Source organism: Erythrolamprus reginae, chromosome 6 (assembly GCF_031021105.1).
Source record: "Erythrolamprus reginae isolate rEryReg1 chromosome 6, rEryReg1.hap1, whole genome shotgun sequence".
NCBI classification, from domain to species: domain Eukaryota; kingdom Metazoa; phylum Chordata; class Lepidosauria; order Squamata; family Dipsadidae; genus Erythrolamprus; species Erythrolamprus reginae.
In genome coordinates this window covers 16,593,622-16,616,225 of record NC_091955.1, presented here as the reverse complement: position 1 = coordinate 16,616,225, position 22,604 = coordinate 16,593,622, and the positions used below count along the sequence as shown (strand labels likewise).

Sequence of the window (22,604 nt, the reverse complement as noted above, 5' to 3'; positions counted from 1 at the left end):
CAGCCTCGTCTGGCATTAAGAATCCTGTGTTCCTGTATGAACAATTGCCTTCGTGTATCTATTTGGAGTTCCAGTGTTTTCCTGATCTGTAAGGACATTTTCTGTTGGCTTCTTTTCTCTTTATCATTATAAAACTGTGTTTGGATTCAACCGGTGTGTCTGGCTTATCTTTTTGGGTTGGTCATAGCCTCCGGAGTGACCCAGACAGAACAGCGCCAAAGAATTGAGGCCTTTGAACTATGGTGCTAGAGAAGACTCCTGCGAGTCTCTTGGACTGCAAGGTGATCAAACCAGTCAGTCCTAGAGGAGATACACCCTGACTGCTCTTTAGAAGGCCAGATCCTGAAGATGAAACTCAAATACTTTGGCCACCTAATGAGAAGGAAGGACTCACTGGAGAAGAGCCTAATGCTGGGAAAGAGCCAAAAGAAGGAGGGAGTGGCGGAGAGTGAGGTAGCTGGATGGAGTCACTGAATCAGGAGTCATGAGCCTAAATGGACTCTGGAGGATGATATAGGGCAGGAAGGCCTGGAGAAACATTGGGGTTGCGATGGGTCGGATATGGCTTTGCAACTAATAACAATTACTACTAGGGTAAGCAAGGGCATTCTTGATCTTGTTGCTCTTCCACACTCCTACAATTAAAGTAAAGCCATCATTAAAGGTTTTAGTAAGGAGCCAGAAATACCTGTTCCATTCTGTGCTTTGGGAGGCTGCTGAGTAGATGGAGGAGATTCGTCTGCTCTAAAACGAATTAAGAAAACAGATGCAATTTAGAAAGCATTCATTGAACAAAGCAAAGCAAAACATCAATATTTCAAAGGGACAGAGGGAGGATTCGAAACAGGTGCTTCGAACAGCCAAGCTGGGACAACCTGTAAGGCTTTTATGTCAATGGCTGCTTTCCAATTTGAGAGAGCTGCTTCATTGATGCCAATATGATCAATTTCCGGTCACAATTCAAAGTGTTGGTTATGACCTTTAAAGCCCTTCATGGCATCGGGCCAGAATATCTCCGAGACCGCCTTCTGCCGCACGAATCCCAGCGACCGATTAGGTCCCACAGAGTGGGCCTTCTCCGGGTCCCGTCAACTAAACAATGTCGGTTGGCGGGTCCCAGGGGAAGAGCCTTCTCTGTGGCGGCACCGGCTCTTTGGAACCAACTCCCCCCGGAGATTAGAACTGCCCCTACTCTTCCTGCCTTCCGTAAACTCCTTAAGACCCACCTTTGCCGTCAGGCATGGGGAAATTAAACATCTTCCCTGGGCACGTTTAATTTATACATGGTATGCTTGTGTGTGTGTCTGCTAGTATATGGGTTTTTTTAGATCTTTAAGTATTTTAATTATTTGGATCACTATGATTGTTTCACGTGTTGTGAGCCGCTCCGAGTCTTCGGACAGGGGCGGCATACAAATCCAAATAATAAATAAATAAATAATAAATAAATAAATATGCTCTGTTGCATTTGCCTCTTTTCAACAATCCCTAGATTTACCACCTATCACAAGTACTAGAATGAATTTTTTAAAATGTATTTATATATCTTATTTGCGTAACCTGCTAATAACAATAACGAGGAGGAGGAGGAAGAAGAAGAGGAGGAGGAGGAGGAAGAAGAAGAAGAGGAAGAGGAAGAAGAATTTATTAGATTTGTATGCTGCCCCTCTCCAGAGACTCGGAGCGGCTCACAACAGTGAGTTGTCACAAACAAGCAACTCTGGGCAATGTACAACAAAAGTGAAACAACAACCACCCAAAACCATTATCGTTAATAATTATTAAAAATGTGAAAACTATAAAAGCAGAGTTGAAACATAGAATAATAGATGAAAGGATGTCAATAATAATGGAGTCACCGTTATCGTTAATAATTATTAAAAATGTAAAAAAATATAAAAACAGAGTTCAAACAAAGAATAATAGATGAAAGGATGTCAATAATAACGGAGGCACCTCACTAGCTTGCCTGTCTAAATTTAATCGTGTATTATGAAATTGTGAAAGACTAAAATGCTTAGATGTAGCTAAAGCTTATGATCATGAATGACTTGATCGTCTTCTGAATGGATTATTGCAATGGAGGTGCTCTTGAAGAATACCTGGAAGCTCCAACAGAATAAAATTTTGCATGAACAAAGTCATGAGCAGCACATCTCAACGTGCTTGCGTTATAACACTGCTCTGCGAGCTGTGGCATCTCCTAATATACTTCTGGGTGCAATTGAAAGTGCTGGTTGTCACAGATAAAACCCTTTTTGGCTTAGTGCTGGCATGTTTGCGGCATTGTCTCTCCTCATCCCATTAGGTCTGGCAAGGAGATGTATGCTACAGGTCCCATTAATTAAAGGATATTGTCTTACTGAGCCCCCCAAAATGGGCTTTGGACTAGATGATCTAAGAAGGTCCCTTCCAACTCTGTTAATCTATTAACAGAGCACCAGAGTCCCTGAGATTAGATTGGCCCTGAACAAGCTGGATTTACAAAATGAAACCCAACTCCTTAAAGATTTAGGCAGGTGGGTAAGGAGGTTAACTGGAACCTGTTTACTAGATGGACCATGAGGTCTTTTTCTGCCATCAATCTTCTATGTTTCTATTTATTTCTCAGATATTATTTGGAACTTTGACAAAGTATTTCACTCTTCCAAGTTATGATACAGTTGCGTACAACTCTTTGTCCTGGAGAGATGCAACGTGCAAAAAGTAATTACCCCACCCTCTTCAAATAAACATTTGAGTGATTGCAACATGCCTGTGATGAGATACCATCTTCGTTGAAATCATGCCTAGAAGTGAAGGTCTTAAACAGGAAGGCGCTCAAGAGAGATACTCGATTGCATTAATGATTAATGATATTAAAATATATGGGCTGAAATATCTCAGGACCGTGATGGCGAATCATGGCATGGGTGCCACATGTAGCACGCACAGCCATATCGGAGGGTACGGGAGGCGTTGCCCTATGTCAGCTCATATGGCATTTCTGAAACCGGAGGTTTGGCCGTTGGGTCCATTTTTCGCCATCCACAGCCAACAGAGGCTTCCCCGCCCACTCCAGAAGGCCAAAAATCAGCTGCAAACCATTTTTCGCCATCCACAGGCTCTGGAGACTTCAGTGAGCCCTGTGTGCATGTGCATGTGGAGGGTACCACACAGGGGCAGTGCATTATAGGCGTGGATATGCACATACATGCTATCACACACATGCGCCTTAACAGCAGCCTTGCCTAGCCAAGAATATATACAGTATGATACAGTTGCTGATCTACAGAGGAATCATTGAGTCTGTCATCTGCACCTCTGTAACTGTCTGGTTTGGTGCTGCAACCCAACAAGACCGACACAGACTTCAGAGGAGAATCAGAACTGCAGAAAAAGCAATTGCTGCCAATCTGCCTTCCATTGAGCACACATGAGTCAAAAAGAGGGCGGTGAAAATATTTACTGACCCTTCGAATCCTGGACATAAACTGTTTCAACTCCTACCCTCAAAACGTCACTACAGAGCACTGCACACCAAGACAACTAGACACAAGAATAGGTTTTTTCCGGAACGCCATCACTCTACTAAACAAATAATTCCCTCAACACTGTCAAACTTTCTACACTTCTATTTCTACTAGTTTTTTCTCATCATTCCTATCATCCTTTTCCTCCCACTTAGGACTGTATGGCTGTAACTTGTTGCTTGTATCCTAAGATTTTTATTAATATTGATTGTTTCTTCATTGCTTATTTGACCCCTATGACAATCATTAAGTGTTGTACCTTATGATTCTTGACAAATGTATCTTTTTCTTTTATGTATGCTGAGAGCATACGCACAAAGACAAATTCCTTGCGTGTACAATCACACTTGGTGAATAAAGAACTCTATTCTATCTATTCTATATCAAATTATCCCAAACTCTATACAAGGTATCTCTTGCAGAACGATATTGTGGGCTGTTTTAACATCTTGTTTTCTTGTGACTGATTTCTATAAAGTTATTGGTGGCAATATCAAGTTAATGTGTGTTTTGACACACTGCAATTAGAATAGCATGCAACTAGCCATGAATAACTCATGCCATACAATTTTACACAGCAGCAAAATATAGGTTTACATTCCCAAATCCATCTCCACCTCAGAGATATCCAGGACTGAATGTCAAAGAATTAACACACTTTTTAAAAAAAAATCTACAGCTTGATGTGTAGTACAAAAAGTAAACATGAAATCCTAGCCAATAATGTTCCTAAGCACCTTGAAAGTGCCCCACTGAGTTTGAAACACCATATATTCAGACTTTAGACTTCTTAAGAGCCTCATTCTTTAATATTGCTCCCCTTCACAACAAGCAATGCTAAGTTTATACTATGAGGACGTCCAGTCTATGTTTTGGAATGTACTCACAATAGCAGAAGATATCCATAAGAGGGTGGGCATACAAATCTAATATATTATTATTATTATTATTATTATTATTATTATTATTATTATTATTACACTGGATTGTGTTCTGTCGGGCTCTCTGGTAGGTTCCTCTCAAAAATTCACAGGTACAAATTTCAGATACACACACATTTGAAAATTCAAAACAATGTTCTTTATAATGAAAATTCACTTAAACCAAGCCCTCTTTTGGTATAGCAAAGAGCACTCGTTTCCAAACAAACTGGTAATTTGTACAAGTCCCTTATCAGTTCTGAGATACTTAGCTTGCAGCTGTAAGGCAATTCACAGTCTTTTTCACAAAGTGAAACACACTTTGCTCTGGTTTAGTTTCAAAGCGGAGAAAAATCAGCACACAAAAGGTCAAAGTCAGTAAAGCAGTCACGAAACACCACGATCAGATAATCCTCCACAATGGCCAAACCCACAGGCTGCTATTTATAGCAGCCTCACTAATTACCACAGGCCCACCCAACCACAGGTGGCCTCATTTTCTTTGATAATAATCTCTCAGTTGTTGTTGCCTATGCATCGCTCTCTGCATGCGTGGCTGTATCATTAACTCTTGTTCTGAATCCAAGGAGGAGCTAGATAATTGATCTCCTTCTGAGCTGTCTACCACACTCTCCTCCTCCCTGTCACTCATGTCTTCTTGGTCAGAGGAGCCTTCATCAGCAGATTCCACCGGGGGCAAAACAGGCCTGCAGCATGTGGATGTCTCCCCCACATCCACAGTCCTTGGGGCAGGAGCTGGGCCAGAGCTAACCACAACAGGATTGGGTACTCAGAATTTAACAGAATAACAAGTTGGAAGGAACCTTGGAGGGCATACTTATGGATTTATACATATGGGTTTATCCAGTGGTGGGCTGCAACTGGTTTAACAACCAGTTAAGTGATTGCACGCATGTGTCCAACGCACAGCGTTCAAAATACAGCAATACAGCAATTTGAAGCTCAGTTGCTTACCTTCTAAGGCAGCGCCAGTAAGTAGAACTGTGGAAGGCATGGAAAGCAGCTCAGCCAGAAAGAAGGAAATATAGGACAATATAGGGCAGGGGTGGGATGGCAGGGCGAGCTAGTTGTCAGAACTATTGATTTGCCCAAACCGGTCCTAACAGGCAGCAGTCCATCACTGTTTTTATCCATATCTATTAATGCATTTGAATGTGGTTAACAGTTCCAAAACCATTTCAGTATATTAAATAATCCTAAAGGCAAATTTTGAGTTAGAAGGGTTGACATGCCTATCGAAAACAAGTAAAATTATCTGCTGTTCTCCAGTAGCTGGCTAGGAAAGTGCTAGCAATTGATCCTCGTTCCCTTTCCTCCTGTAGTGAGCCAGTAGCATTGCTTCGGAAGAGAGAGGGAATCCATGCGTTCCCCATACAACAAGGAAAACTTGTTGGAAGCACGTGTCTGGTTATTCTTTTGGAATAAATCATTAAAACACTTTACAGCATTAGCGAGCGTGTGTCTTTGTAATCAAGGATACAGATTAGAGCTGCACATAATTTTGCAGTATTCAACTAACCAAGTCTAAGAATACCTCTTAGCTTTCTTTTCTGTAGTCATCAGTCTAATTTAAAAAGACTATTTTGTTAAGTTTCTGAGGTTCACACTTTTGATAAGAGGTAGAGGTAAACAAGAAGAAGTGGACTTCCATCAAACCCACCAAGAACGCATCTAATTAGGGAAGACTAGTCCAAAATATATCCTGTAGGTAAGTGCATAAGGTGAATAAAGGAGAATATTTGTAGCTCGGGATTAAAATGTTCTTAGTGCTCTGTTTGTTTGTTTGTTTGTTTGTTTATTTGTATGCCGCCCCTCTCCGAAGACTCGGGGCGGCTAACAACAATGAAAAGACAATGTAAACAAATCTAATATTAAAAATAATCTAAAAAACCCCAATTGAAAGAACCACTCATACATACAAGCATACCATGTATAAATTCTATAAGTCTAGGGGAAGGGAAATTTCAATTCCCCCATGCCTGACGACAGATGTGGGTTTTAAGGAGCTTGCAAAAGGCAAGGAGGGTGGAGGCAACTCTGATATCTGGGGGGAGCTGGTTCCAGAGGGTCGGGGCCGCCACAGAGAAGGCTCTTCTCCTGGGTCCCGCCAAACGACATTGCTTAGTCGATGGGACCCGGAGAAGGCCAACTCTGTGGGACCTAACCGGTTGCTGGGATTCGTGCGGCAGAAGGCGGTCCCGGAGATATTCTGGTCCGATGCCATGAAGAGCTTTATAGGTCATAACCAACACTTTGAATTGTGGCCGGAAACTGATGGGCAACCAATGCAGACTGCGGAGTGTTGGTGTAACATGGGCATATCTTGGGAAGCCCATGATTGCTCTCGCAGCTGCATTCTGCACGATCTGAAGTTTCCGAACACTTTTCAAAGGTAGCCCCATGTAGAGAGCATTGCAGTAGTCGAGCCTCGAGGTGATGAGGGCATGAGTGACTGTGAGCAGTGACTCCCGGTCCAGATAGGGCCGCAACTCGTGCACCAGGCGAACCTGGGCAAACGCCCCCCTCGCCACAGCTGAAAGATGTTTCTCTAATGTGAGGTGCTTTATTTCTTGCAGATATTATCCAACCTAGGTAACATTATCAGTGCTACTCACTGTCACTATCTTCTAAAGCAGAGGTCTCCAACCTTGGAAACTTTAAGACTGGTGGATTTCAATTCCCAGAATTCCTCAGCCAGCAAAGCTGTTCTAAAGTATGGGCAATTGTCTCCAGCTTGAAGTCATCTGCAAATTTGATGACTTCCCCCTCCATCTCCTCATCTAAATCATTTATGAAGATGTTGAAGAGCACTGGGCCCAAGAAAAAACCTTCAGATATCACAGTGCGTACTTCCTTTCATGTAGATTTAGTTCCATTGAGGACTACATAAGAAATGTGGTCATATAAACACAATTACAGCCCCCAATTTGTCAGCAAGGCACTGATAGCATTAATTATAGTTGTGCTATGTGATAAAACTTGCTTGCAGCTTGTAAGCTACAAGAAGTGACAAAATGTAATTTATACCAGACAAATGGGTGATCAGACCATTTCAAATCATTTAGACACTTGTTCCCTTGGCAAAATGCCTCCCAGAAGCAGATGCTGTTTTATTGCCATCCTTATGCATACTCATAGAAAAGCCACTAAAATTTATGCTATTGTATAGAAAAGTATTTCTTTTCTATATTTCCATGGTAGAAGGGGGGGAGGAAGGGAGTTACAGAAGACAAATTTCTTGCATCCATATCCCACATTTTGAAATGAAATATCTTACAAAGCAACATACAAGGGTCACCCAGAAAGCAATGCACCACTTTTTTCCCCTCAGCCTACAGTAATGGTACGAATGCAAAACTTTAGATATACGTTATTTGAATTGTCAGGAGTGCATGTGTAAATTTTGCGTTTCTTCAGACAGATAGTGTAGCTGCAGCAGTGTTTCGAAATGGCGTCTGTAAGTGATGTATACAGTGTTGCCTCGATTTTCGCGGGGGATGCATTCCGAGACTGCCCGCGAAAGCCGAATTTCCGCAAAGTAGAGATGCGGAAGTAAATACATTATTTTTTGATATGAACAGTATCTCAAACCTTCCTGTAAAATTTTAAACCCCTAAATTACAATTTCCCATTCGCTTAGCAACCATTTAGATTATTACTCACCATGTTTATTTATTAAAGTTTATTAAAAAAATATTTATTAAAGGCGGACGAAAGTTTGGCGATGACATATGACGTTATCAGGTGGGAAAAAACATGGTTAGGGGGGGGGAAACACAAAATATTTTTTAATTAATATTTTTGAAAAACCGTGGTATAGACTTTTCGCGAAGTTCGAACCCGTGAAAATCGAGGGAACACTGTATTACAAGCAGCATGTCGTTATTGAATTTCTCACTGCAGAGAAAGAAACTGTTGGGAACATTCACAAAATGTTTGGTACAGTTTATGCAGTCAACAGACGTACGGTTAGTCGTGGAAGACATTTTGAGGAGGACAGAGATGATTCGTGTAGTGCAGAAATGGCTTTGTGACCAGAACAAGGAGTGGTACCGATAGGGCAGTGTTTTTCAACCAGTGTGCCGCAGCACACTTGTGTGCCACGAGACATGGTCAGGTGTGCCGCGAAGCCCAGCTTCCAAGACTGGAAGTTGAGCTCCATTCTTCGTGCCTCCTTTTTCGCACCTTCCTTCTTCACAGCAGATGAGCTTTGGGGCCCAGTAGGAGAGTGCCGGCGGCAGCGGCAGTGGACAGTAGCCAGAGGCAGCGGCTGCGAGCTGGAGCTCCAGGTCGGAGGCACCAGCACTGGCAGCGCCCCGCTCAGCTGGAGCTTCCCTGGCGAAGGCGGCGACAAGTATCCTTTGGGGCCCGGCAGGAGGGCAGTGGGAGGGCGCCGGTAGCAGCGGCACTGGGCAGTAGCTGGGGGATGGCGGCGGCGAGCAAGAGCTCCAGGGTGGAGGCACTGGCTGCGCTCCGCCAAGCTGGAGCTTCCCTGGCGGGGGCATCAAAAAATATCAACAGACAGAGAGAGAGAGAAAGAAAGAGAGACAGAGAGAGAGAGAGAGAGAGATAGCAAGAGAGACAGAGAAAGAGAGAGAGAAAGAAAGACATAGAGGGAGGGAAGGAGGGAGAGAGAAAGAGCAAAAGAGAGAGGGAGGAAGGAAGAAAGAGGGATTGAGAGAGATTGAAAGAAAGAGGAAGGAAGGGAGAGAGGGATGGAGGAAGGGAGAAAGAAATAGAGCAAAAGGGAGGAAGAGAGAGATTTTTTTTGTCCAAACTTTTTTTTAGGCCCCCCCCCCAACCGCTCAATGTTCCCCAGGATTTTGAAAATGTGAATAATGTGCCGCGGCTCAAAAAAGGTTGGGAAACACTGCGATAGGGCATACGCCCCCTTGTGTCTCGCTGCAGGAAGGCCATAGAACGGGATGGAAATTATGTGGAAAAACAGGGAGTGTATAAGAAACATCATTCTTTCCTGTGTCTAAGTTTCATTGTATTTATTAAATAATTGTTCATGAAAAAAAATGTGGTGCATTACTTTCTGGGCGACCCTCGTACAAAAATAAGAGGGTAGATCAGGGGGGTGTTCCGTTTACCTTCCCTACCAGTTCGCATTGCGATGGAAATGTGTGCTTTGCATCAGGAAATGACCCTCTGTGCATGCACAGAGGGTTCTTTGCCAGCCATGGCAACCGGAGAACCGGTTTGGGGGGGTGGACAGCCGGCTATCACTGCTGGTTCGGCAAGGAGGTGCAAATTTCCGCCCCCAGTACAGGCAAATCTGTCCATACTGGCAGCAATTCACCACTGGGGTAGATTTATTTATTTATTATTTATTAATCAGATTTGTATGCCGCCCCTCTCCGCAGACTCAGGGCGGCTCACAGCAATAATAATACAATGTAAACAAATCTAATATTTAAGTTAATTTATTTAAAAAACCCCAATTTAGAAACCAATCATACATACTAGCATACCATGCATAAATTTTATAAGCCTAGGGGGAGGGAAAATGTCAATTCCCCCATGCCTGACGACAGAGGTGGGTTTTAAGGAGCTTACGAAAGGCTAGGAGGGTGGGGGCAACTCTGATATCTGGGGGGAATTGGTTCCAAAGGGTCGGGGCCGCCACAGAGAAGGCTCTTCCCCTGGGTCCCGACAAACGACATTGTTTAGTTGACGGGACCCGGAGAAGGCCAACTCTGTGGGACCTAACTGGTCGCTGGGATTCGTGCGGCAGAAGGCGGTCCCGGAGATATTCTGGTCCGGTGCCATGAAGGGCTTTATAGGTCATAACCAACACTTTGAATTGTGACCGGAAACTGATCGGCAACCAATGCAGACTGCGGAGTGTTGGTGTGACATGAGCATATTTGTGAAAGCCCATGATAGCTCTCGCAGCTGCATGCATGATCTGAAGTTTCCGAACACTTTTCAAAGGTAGCCCCATGTAGAGAGCATTACAGTAGTCGAGCCTCGAGGTGATGAGGGCATGAGTGACTGTGAGCAGTGACTCCCGGTCCAAATAGGGCCGCAACTGGTGCACCAGGCGAACCTGGGCAAACGCCCCCTCCCCCAAACATATTCATTGCCTTCAGGAATAGATTTTTTTCTCTCTCTCTTTTAAAACTCAAATTACGCTTTGCCTTGGAGGCAGATTCTTCCTTACCGTGTCTTTAGAATTTCATTGACTTTTTGTTCCAGTTCTATCCTCCTCAAGCGTTCTTTTTCCAACTCTTGCTTAAGTGTTTCCGCATTGGTTTCTTCTCTCAGCTTTCTTAACTCCTCCTCTGTTAAAAAGGGGAGAAAAATAATCCATTATGTTTTCACTGTAGACTTACTTGTGAAGGTTTTGTGCCATTCTAAACAATCAAAACACCAGGCAGCTTACAATTCTCCCATAGAATAGTTAACTCTTTTTTAAAAAAATCACAAAATATCTTAATAAAATAAATCACGTAGCAGGAATCCTCCCCACTACGCCTTACAACATTTTGTCCTAAATTCCTTTGGGATTATCAAAAATACTCCAGCGTAGAAAGTCCTATCTAAGAACCAAGCCACTGTTATTCCACAACTAATAGAGATAGAATCAACCTTCACATGAATTGTTAAATTAAAAATGAATCACAAAATATAATCCCTTCTCACAACAAAATATCTTACTCCGCCGGACTTGAAATTCTTGGCTTAGACAACTTACAACTCCGTCGTCTCCGTTCTGACTTAATTAGAGTTCATAAAATCATCTACCAACATGTTCTACCTGTTAACGACTACTTCACCTTCAACCGCAACAACACACGAGCACGAAATCGATTTAAACTAAATGTCAACCCCTCCAAACCTGACTGCAAAAAATACGACTTCAGCAACAGAATAATCAACACCTGGAATGCACTACCTGATTCTGTGGTTTCTACTCCTAACCCCAAAACCTTTAACCTTAGAGTATCTACAATTGACCTCTCCCCCTTTCTATGAGGTCTGTAAGGGGCATGCATAAGCACACCATTGTGCCTACTGCCCCTGTACCATTGTCTTCTTTTGTTTCTTTTTATCATTACTTATCTAATGTTTTATTTGTACAAATTACCACCACCACCCCTATAATCTCTCACACTGCATTCAGGAAAAGCACAAAACTCCGGACTTCACAACTCTATTATTAGGCATCTATAGCACCTTCAGAAGAATAAAATTATTATTTGTCACACAGACAACATTGCTTTTATGCACTGCTGCATAATCCATATCACCTACCCATATACTGCATCAATTCCAGAACAGCAAGTTGCTCCTTGAGTTACAATATGAGTAAAACTACGCTTAGGTTGTCATTTTAACAACAGAAGCAATTTTTGAGTGATTCTTGTCACCTTAAGGAAACACACAACTCAGGGTTAAATTAATTGCTTTCCTTCCAACAGGATTAATCTTTTCCCTCTTAAGGAAATGCATGAATCAATAAATGAAGACGTAACAGGAAGAGGAAGGAGATCTATGTAATATTCTGTATTATTGTTGCCAATCACAATAGTCAATATTGGGTGAGAGATATTAACAATTTGTCTTTCATATGGAGACTAATAGTAACTGCTGAAAACTATGTGTCGGGTCAGAGAAATTAGTACAGTCTTATAAACTTAATAGGTTCCGGGACGAGGTTTGTAAGGTGAAAAATTTGTAAGATGAAACAATGTTTCCCATAGGAATCAATGGAAAAGCGATTAATGCGTGTATGCTCAAAATTCACCCCTTTTGCCAGCCGAAGTGCACGTTTTTGCGCTGCTGGGATTCTCCTGAGGCTTCCCTCCATGGGAAACCCCACCTCCGGACTTCCGTGTTTTTGTGATGCTGCGATTTCGCTGAGGCTCCCCTCACTGGGAAACCCCACCTCCGGACTTCCATTGCCAGCGAAGTGCCCGTTTTTGCACTGCTGGGATTCCCCTGCAGCATCGCAAAACCACGGAAGTCCAGAGGTGGTGTTTCCCATGGAGGGGAGACTCAGGGGAATCCCAGCAGTGCAAAAACGGGCACTTTGCTGGCAAAAGAAGTCCGAAGGCGGGGCATCCCAGTGGCGGCGGCTTGGGTTTGTAAGGTGAAAATAGTTTGGAAGAAGAGGCAAAAAAATCTTAAACCCCGGGTTTGTATCTCGAAAAGTTTGTATGACGAGGGGTTTGTAAGACGAGGTATCACTGTACTGTTAAACTATAGAGCCAATTACACAGATCTACAAAAAATTTTTTTTTGTAATCATCGCAGTTGTTTCTGAATCATTTTTTTGTTCTGATTTCAAAAATGTATATAGTTTTTCTGTAGCAGGTATAGTTTACACGGAGAAGCATCATTATTATAAGGTATAGGAAGTATACTGGTGACATTAAGAAAACAGTAATTTACATATCAGAAATAACGTAATAACAAAAATGCTTCTATATCCGACACTTTATGTGATAGAATAAAATTAAGCATATTTTTGGAATAAGCACATCAAACTCCATAAAACAGACTTATTACTTTTGCTGATGATTTTTTTTTGTGTTGACCAGTGTTATTAATGGTGGCTTCTGATTTTAAAACAGGGTAAAAATAGTGTGATTTGAATGAAGCAAGTAACTGGGAGTTCCATTAATAGGAATAATAGCTCTTGCACTCTTACACATAAAGTCAATAAGATGAATCACTGTATTCAGGTTTTAAAGGCTGGCAGGCTGGCTGGATTACAGTTACCTAATGCAGAAGTCAAAGTAGCTATTGTTTATGTGCCAATCTATAGCGGGGTTTTTAAACCTGGTCTGACACCTTGAAAACCTGGGAAAACATCACGTTACCATCACGTAATACTTAGGCATTCATCAAATTTGTAAGGCCACAATTTGTAAGGCCTACTGCAATATGAACATTGTTCCACAGGATTGGTGCCACAACCGAGGAGGCTCCCTTCATCAAATAAAAAAATTGTTTTAAGGAATGGGATTCAGAGTGTGCCAACTAGGATGGGTAGATACCAGGGACGGGTTGCTCTTAACTGGCTACTGTGTGCTGCATGGGCATCATGACAATTTGCACACACGCAGACACATGTTCCCACCGCGCAATTTTGCTTCCGCACATGCGCAGTTGTGAGGTTTTGGCAAATTTACACTTCTGCGCATGCACGGAAGCAAAACAAGTTGCTGAAATTGCACACACGCATCCGTGCATGCGCAGGAAGCAAAATAAAGCGAAAAAATAAAAAAAAATAGATGGTGCCGTGCAATCAACCAGCGAAGACGATATCGAAGCCGTCGCGCGTAGATTGCATAATATCAAGGCCGCTACTAGGACGGACCTCTGTGCGGTACCGGTAGCAACCCACCACTGGTGGATACTTTAGGAGATAGTCAATTCCCCACCCCCGACACAGGTAATTGAGCCCAAAATTTATGTTGCTAAGTGAGAAATTTGTTAATTGAGTTTTGGCCCATTTGACAACTTGTCTTATCACATTTGTTCAGTGAATCTCTGCAGTTCTTAAATTGGTAACCAGGTTGTTAGGTGAATCTGGCTTCCCTATTGGACTTTGCTTGTCGGAAGGTCGCAAAAGGGGGTCACATGACCCCGGGACATAGCAACTGTCATAAATATGAACTAGGTGTCAAGCATCTTAATGTAAATCACATGACCATGGGGATGTTGCAACGATCGAAAGCTGAAAAGGGGTCATACACCCCCTTGCATGTTTTCAGTGTTGTTGTAACTTTGAACTGTCACTAAGTGAACTGTTGTAAGTTGAGGACTGCCTGCAGTCGGGGCCTTGTAATATTAGTACAGTGGTACCTCTATCTACGAACGCCTCTACTTATAAACATTTCTAGATAAGAACCGGGTGTTCAATATTTCTTTGCCTCTTCTCAAGAACCATTTTCCACTTACGAACCCAAGCCTCCGAAACTGTAAACGGAAAAGGCAACGAAGGGCGTCTCTAGGAATCTCCTGGGGGAGTAACAGGGCTGGAAAAGGGGGGGGGAGAAGCCTCCGAGGGACCTCTCTAGCAATCTCCTGTGAGGAAACAGGGCCGGAAAAGGCGGGGAGAAGCCTCCATGGGGCCTCTCTAGGAATCTCCTGGGAGGAAACAAGGCCAGAAAAGGTGGTGAGAAGCCTCCATGGGGCCTGTCTAGGAATCTCCTGGGAGGAAACAAGGCCGGAAAAGGCGGGGAGAAGCCTCCATGGGGCCTGTCTAGGAATCTCCTGGGAGGAAACAAGGCTGGAAAAGGCAGGGAGAAGCCTCCATGGGGCCTCTCTAAGAGTCTCCTGGGAGGAAACAGGGCCTCCACCCTCCCTGTGGTTTCTCCAATCGAATGCATTATTTGCTTTTACATTGATTCCTATGGGAAAAATTGCTTCTTCTTACAAACTTTTCTACTTAACAACCTGGTCACGGAACGAATTAAGTTCATAAGTAGAGATATCACTATATGTATGCTTTTTTATATTATTATATTATATTTTATATTATTAAATTTTTAAGTTATTATTACTGTTGTTACTGATTTTTATTATTAGATTTTAACTGGTTTTTACTGCTGTTGTATTTATTCCTGTTGTTAGCCGCTCAGAGTCTGTTTGGAGTTAGCGGCATATAAATACAATAAATAAATAAGTAAGCAAGCAAGCAAGCAAGCAAGCAAGCAAGCAAGCAAGCAAGCAAATAAATAAATAAATTTAAAAAGCACAATAGCAGTGAATAAACAACTTTGACATCATTTACACCCTTCTATATTAAAAAAAAAAAAGTTGCTTGCCCGGAGTTTCAAATGACAGTGTGGCATCAGACTGAAGATCTTAGTACTAATATACATGCCTGGGATGATTCAGAAATAGCTTGAACTAGTTTCTGCCCTTTACCACCTGCGTTTTATAATCTTAGTAGCTGAGCAAACAATTCTTTAAAAGGTCATTAAAATAACACGAAGGCAAGAGGACAACGATACTTTTCATTAAGCACAGCTTGCGTCATCCACCGACCTATGATTTTCTACATCTCTGATGTAGTGGAAGCACACTTTGTAAACAGGTTGTCAGCCTGAGATAATTCAGAAATATGGAGCGCAGACATACATACTATGGAACGCAGTTCATTATTATGGCGTGGATTGTCCTTTTAGCAAGAAGTCTTAATGAGATGCTACTCAGATATTCGTTTGTTTTGAAGGAGAGCTGGGCAAAGGCAACGTATAACAAACTGGCCTGCAATGCATTTCAGATAGGGGATATCATCACGGACGAGTACGCTGGAGAAGTTTTATTCTTTCCATCCATGAGGACGGTTAGAAATGAATTAAGCAAACAGCACCCTGTCCATCCATTGCCCCAGCAGAATGAAACCACAATGGGACCAAACCACATGCAGCAAGAAAAGACAACAAGAGGAAATCTAAGTTTCAAAATGTTGGGGAACTGTAAATTTACGAAGGTGGGGGTGGTATCCTCATTGCAGATGGACAGCTGTTCAAAATAAGATTGACTTGTCCATCTAAGCTCCCTCTTGCTTTATTCCTCATCAAATGATGCAGAGAGAAGCAAATGCAGGATTCCCTAAGCTTCCCACAGAATGAATTCATTTTTTTCCTTTCTTCCTTTCTTTCTTCCATCCTTTCTTTCTTCCCTTCTTCCCTTCTTTTTTCTTTATTTCTCCCTCTTCCCTTCCTTCCTTCCTTTCTTTTTTCCCTTCTTCCCTTCCTCCCTCTTTCTTTCTTCCCTTCTTCCCTCCCTTCCCTTTCTTCTTTCTTCCCTTCTTCCTTCTTCTCTTCTCTCCTTTCCCTTTTCCCCTTCTTCCCTTTATTCCTCCCTCTTTCTTTCCTCCTTTCTTCCCTCCCTTCTCTTTCTTCTTTCTTTTTTCCCTTCTTCCTTCCTTTTCTTTCTTTCTTCCCTTCCTTCTTCCTTCCCTTTCTTTTTTCCCTCCTTCCCCTCCTTCCTCTGTTTCTTTTTTCCCTTCTTCCCTCCTTTCCCTTTCTTTCTTCTTTCTTTCTTTCTTTCTTTCTTTCACTCTCTCTCTTTCCCTTCCTTCCATTATTCACATAACCCATATCCACCCACTCTACCTAGACCCTGACTGATACACACCTACAGAGAGGCAATATTTGGTAGACACACCAGTCCTTGAGTAAAAAATGTGCACACACGTACTATGTATTTATTTATTTATTTTATTTATTTATTAGTTTATTTATTTATTTATTAGACTTGTATGCCGCCCCTCTCCAAAGACTCGGGGCGGCTCACAACAAGTAAAACAGTCACAACAATGCAATTAATTAAAATATTTAACGATTTAAGAAAAACCCCATGTAATAGCAAACACACTCACAAGCATACCATGTATAAATTAACGTGCCCAGGGGAGATGTTTAGTTTCCCCATGCCTGACGGCAAAGGTGGGTCTTAAGGAGTTTTCGGAAGGCAGGAAGAGTAGGGGCAGTTCTAATCTCCGGGGGGAGTTGGTTCCAGAGAGCCGGTGCCGCCACAGAGAAGGCTCTTCCCCTGGGACCCGCCAACCGACATTGTTTAGTTGACAGGACCCGGAGAAGGCCCACTCTGTGGGACCTAATCGGTCGCTGGGATTCGTGCGGCAGAAGGCGGTCTCGGAGATATTCTGGTCCGATGCCTTTTTATAACACAGATACATCTATGACGGTGGCAGATAAAGAGGTTAGAAATAAATACAGAAGCCATGCTTGCCCTGCCTTATTATTCTTTCCAACCCAATGGAATTTTGCAAAAAAAAATTATGTAAGGAGTGGCCAGGACTCTGTCAGCAAATAAGTCTTTAAAATTTAACACAGCAGGACCAGAAATATGCCAGATTTGATGAGGAGCTACAAAGAAATAAAAATCTCCCCAATGTATCTCTATGACTTGAAATACAGACAATTCAGTGATGGGTTGCTGCTAGTTCGGACCACTTCACCTGAACTGCTGGCAGAAATTTGCCGCACTCACCGAATCGGCAGCGATGGCCGGCCGGCCATTCCCCCAAACCGGTCCTCTGGTCACTGCTCCTCGAAAGCAGCTAGCAAAGAACACTCTGTGCATGCACAAAATCTAGAGGAGGTATGCGCACACGTGTGAGATTTAGGTGATTTTTTTTTTGCTTCTGGGCATAATTGTTTAATGTTTGAAACTAGTGTCAGCAAAATAGATCCCTGGGCATCATTTAGTAAAACCCAGACCTAAATCTGAATGTTTATCTTTTATGTATTGCAATCTGAAATAATCCTTTTTTCTCAGATTAGTGTACAAATTCGATATACTGTATACACAACTTATGTACTACTCTAAACATTAATATCTGGTTTTGGTTCGAAACATATTTTAAAAGTATACCCTGTTTTAAAATAAGCGATTTAAAACATAAGTTCCATAAAAATAATATTTTTTAAAAAACAATATTTTAAAAATTGAACACTAGAGGGAACTGAAGATTATAATTAAAGGAAAATAGCATATACATTTAACTTGCAAGTCAAGAATTGAGCAAAATATTCTAAACTTGGGCATAGTGAATCATATTTCTTGGAAAATGAACTCAGAAATTAATAGTGTCAACAGAGACATCTGTCTCTATGGAGAAATTGGGTCTAAAAGATGTTATGAAAGGGGAACAAATTTAATCTGCCAGGATTGAGACTTGAGTTGAAAGTAGGTTTACAAAATGCTAATAGAATGACATAGAAAAATATGTTACATTAAACATACAAAAGAAACTGTCTGAACTGTCTTATGGTAACAATTAAAAGAGCTATCACATGGACAATTTTCCTATATTTTAATTTACAGAAGAGGCTTATTAAAGTTTTGAATAATGTGATGAAAACAGTCAAAGAAAAAAAATCAAGTACTATGACATTTGAATGTATCAATATTTTTGGAAGTAAAAGGAAGGAATATAAAGTTGGTTTATTTGAAAAAGAACGCAGAACATAGAATAATAGAGTTGGAGAAGTGAAAGGGAAGGAGGGAGGGTGGGAGGGAGGGAGGAAGGAAGGAAGAAGAGGGAGGGAAGGAGGGAGAGGGAGGCAGAAAGGGAAGGAAGGAAGGGAGGAAGAAGAGGGAGGGAAGGAGGGAGAGGGAGGCAGAAGGAAGGAAGGAAGGAAGGAAGGAAGGAAGGAAGGAAGGAAGGAAGGAAGGAAGGAATCTAGCAGAGCGTCCAAGGAAGAGACACATTTTATTAGCATTTGCTATCCTTATTTTGGTTAGGTCATGCTGGGTAAAAGCATAATACCATCTCAGTTTCTGGATAAATAGTCCAACAAATTCAAATATTTTGCTAGTAAACGGTTTATTAGCTTCAAGCAGAAGGGCACAGTAGAGTACTGTAATTATAACAGCATCCCAGCTCTCTAGCAGAACTCTAGTTGGTGATGTGCCAGGCATTAGAGAGCCAACGAGGTAATGTAGGTCAGCAAAGCCAGATCACTCTATTTGAGATGATTAGCTGTCAACTGATCCATTGAAAGTAGCCTCAGCAGAAAAAAAGCCATCCAGGATTCAATCTGAACAGAGTGGTCTGTAGGACAGAGAACATTAAGAACTACATGAGCCGGCTTTGAGGAAATACAGATGAGTTGTGTCAATGTCTGGAAGATGGACAATTCCCAAAGAGTGTGTGATTTGTTTACAGTGTTTCCTTGATTTTCGCGGGTTCGAACTTCGCGAATAGCCTATACCACGGTTTTTAAAAAAATATTAATTAAAAAATACTTCACGGGTTTTTTTCTATACTAGTTTTTCCTGCCCAATGACGTCATACATTATCGCCAAACTAATAATTTTTGCACAGCAAGACAACTAGACACAAGAACAGTTTTTTTCCGAACGCCATCACTCTACTAAACAAATAATTCCCTCAACACTGTCAGACTTTCTACTAAATCTGCACTTCTAGTCTACTAGTTTTTCTCATCATTCCTATCACCCATTTCCTGCCACGTTGACTGTATGACTATAACTTGTTGCTTATATCGTAAGATTTTTATTAATATTGCTTCTTCATTGCTTATTTGACCCCTATGACAATCATTAAGTGTTGTACCACATGATTCTTGACAAATGTATATTTTATTTTATGTACGCTGAGAGCATATGCACCAAGACAAATTCCTTGTGTGTCCAATCACACTTGGCCAATAAAAATCTATCTATCTATCTATCTATCTATCTATCTATCCATCCATCCATCCATCCATCCATCCATCCATCCATCCATCCATCTATCTATCTATCTATCTATCTATCTATCTAAATAAATAACAGAAAAATAATTATTGTTAATAAATAATTATGTTTATAAATATCAGGATCACTAAGTGTCATATTCAATGGTGAGTACCAGTAATAATGGTGAGTAAATGGTTGTTAAGGGAATGGTAAATGGTAATTTAGGGGTTTAAAGTGTTAAGGGAAGGCTTGTGATACTGTTCATAGCCAAAAATGGTATATTTACTTCCGCATCTCTACTTTGCGGAAATTCGACTTTTGCGGGCGGTCTTGGAACGCATCCCCCGCGAAAATCGAACGAACACTGTACTCCTATAACACATAATTGGAGACCTGAAAAGAGAATTGGGAGAATATTTGAGTATGTGTTCCCATGATGAATTTTCTTTACTATACAGCAGGGGTCTCAAACTTGCGGCCCACGGGACAAACCATTCATGGCACCAGACCAGAATATCTCCAGGACCGCCTTCTGTCGCACGAATCCCAGCGACCGGTTAGGTCCCACAGAGTTGGCCTTCTTCGGGTCCCGTCGACTAAGCAATTTCGTTTGGCGGGACCCAGGAGAAGAGCCTTCTCTGTGGCGGCCCCAACCCTCTGGAACCAGCTGCCCCCAGATATCAGAGTTGCCCCCACCCTCCTTGCCTTTCGCAAGCTCCTTAAAACCCACCTCTGTCGTCAGGCATGGGGGAATTGAAAATTTCCCTTCCCCCTAGGCTTATAGAATTTATACATGGTATGCTAGTATGTATGAGTGGTTCTTTAAATTGGGGTTTTTAAGATTATTTTTAATATTAGATTTGTTTACATTGTCTTTTTATTGTTGTTAGCCGCCCCGAGTCTTCGGAGAGGGGCGGCATACAAATCTAATAAATAAATAAATAAAATAAATAAATAAACTGCGGCCCACAGGACAACAGTTTGCGGCCCCTAACTCAACATCAAAGTGTAATCCTCACCTACAAAAAGATATTGACAAAATTGAACGGGTCCAAAGACGGGCTACAAGAATGGTGGAAGGTCTTAAGCATAAAACGTATCAGGAAAGACTTTATGAACTCAATCTGTATAGTCTGGAGGACAGAAGCAAAAGGGGGGACATGATTGAAACATTTAAATATATTAAAGGGTTAAATAAGGTTCAGGAGGGAAGTGTTTTTAATAGGAAAGTGAACACAAGAACAAGGGGACACAATCTGAAGTTAGTTGGGGGAAAGATCAAAAGCAACATGAGAAAATATTATTTTACTGAAAGAGTAGTAGATCCTTGGAACAAACCTCCAGCAGACGTGGTAGATAAATCCACAGTAACTGAATTTAAACATGCCTGGGATAAACATATATCCATCCTAGGATAAAATACAGAAAATAGTATAAGGGCAGACTAGATGGACCATGAGGTCTTTTTCTGCCGTCAGACTTCTATGCTTCTATGTTCTATGTTTACATTGTCTTTTTATTGTTGTTAGCCGCCCCGAGTCTTCGGAGAGGGGCGGCATACAAATCTAATAAATAAATAAAATAAATAAATAAATAAACTGCGGCCCACAGGACAACAGTTTGCGGCCCCTAACTCAACATCAAAGTGTAATGTTAATGCGGCCCGAATGTAAGGTGACCAGGGGGTGGGGACAACCCCAAATCGGCAAAGCAAGCAACCTCGGGAAAGCCACCCGCCCCGCTCCTCTCTTCCCTGTTAGAGGGTGGCCGACTCGAGGGCGCTTGCGCAAGGTGGGCTTTTTGGGCAGATAGCGCACCATGATTCCTCCCCTTCAGTTGCGAAGCCCATTTTTTCCCCCCCTGCAGGTTGCTGCCACTACCGGCACCCCGACGTGCCTCATTGTGGCCAGCGCTGCTGCAGCAGGTGAGGCCTACGGCTCGGGCTCTCCTCCCCACCTGCCCGCCCACTTCTTCGGCTTTTCCCGGCGAAGGCGGTGGGTCCGACCGGTGAACGGAAAGGCAGGGTGGGGTGTTTAGATCGGGGAGGGTGAGGTGTCTCAAACATGGCCGCTTTAAGACTTATGGACTTCAACTCCCAGAATTCTCCAGTCAGCTATGCTATGGCTATTCCTCAGCTATGCTGGCTGAGGAATTCTGGGAGTTGAAGTCCACAAGTATTAAAGTGGCCAAGATTGGAGACCTCTGGTTTATAGAAAAAGAGAGGAAGGAAAAAAGAGAAAGAAAGAGGGATGGAGAGTGATAGAGGAAGGAAGGAAGAGAAAGAGAGAAAGAGTGACGAAGAGAGAGAGAAAGATAGAGAAATAGAAAGAAAGGGATATAATGAACATAATGAAATGAACAATGAAATGAAAAAAAATGACGTTCTGTTCACAAAGACACTTGTATTGTTTGGGTCATTTTAGACCCGGACTAAAAAAAGGCTTTTCTTATGGAAAACCTGATGCGGCCCAGCCCCACCCAGACTCTACCTCCAGCAGGCCCCGGGTAAATTGAGACCACTGTTATACAGTATTACAGGGTGTCCAGGGGGAAAGCATTTTAGAATTTCCTGATATTTTCCTGACATTTCCCTGTAAATTGCGATCTAGTTAAGGTTGTAGATGATGTCATACCAAACGGCTAAGCCATGGAGAAATATCGGTAGCTGAGGAAGCAAATTGTTTGCACAGTTATGCTCATTTTTGCTTGACTCTGCCATGCAGCATGATTCAGAGGGTTTTTTACACGATTTTTCCCTGACTTTTAAACATTTTAATATAGTATGGTTTTTCCCCTGATTTCTTTCTGTTTTTTTTTCACAAATTCCCTGATAACTCCCTGATATTTCCCAAACCGCCAATTTCCCTGATAATTCCCTGGTTTTCCAGGTTTGCTGGACACCCTGTATATAGTTCAGCATTCCACACAGCCGTCCTTAATTATATTTCAT

The 22,604-nt window shown here is 42.1% G+C and overlaps 1 protein-coding gene across 2 annotated transcripts in view; it reads right to left on the bottom strand.

The window, feature by feature from the left end:
• The window catches only part of GRAMD4 (GRAM domain containing 4), a 162,334-nt gene that overhangs the window by 39,831 nt on the left and 99,899 nt on the right, over window positions 1–22,604 (bottom strand). For both annotated transcript variants that reach the window (XM_070755352.1, XM_070755353.1), the window contains 2 exons: window positions 10,623–10,743; window positions 689–744 (listed from right to left, as the gene is read on the bottom strand). In XM_070755352.1, the coding sequence (XP_070611453.1) occupies window positions 689–744; window positions 10,623–10,743 (177 nt within the window). The remainder of the gene's footprint in view (window positions 1–688; window positions 745–10,622; window positions 10,744–22,604) is intronic.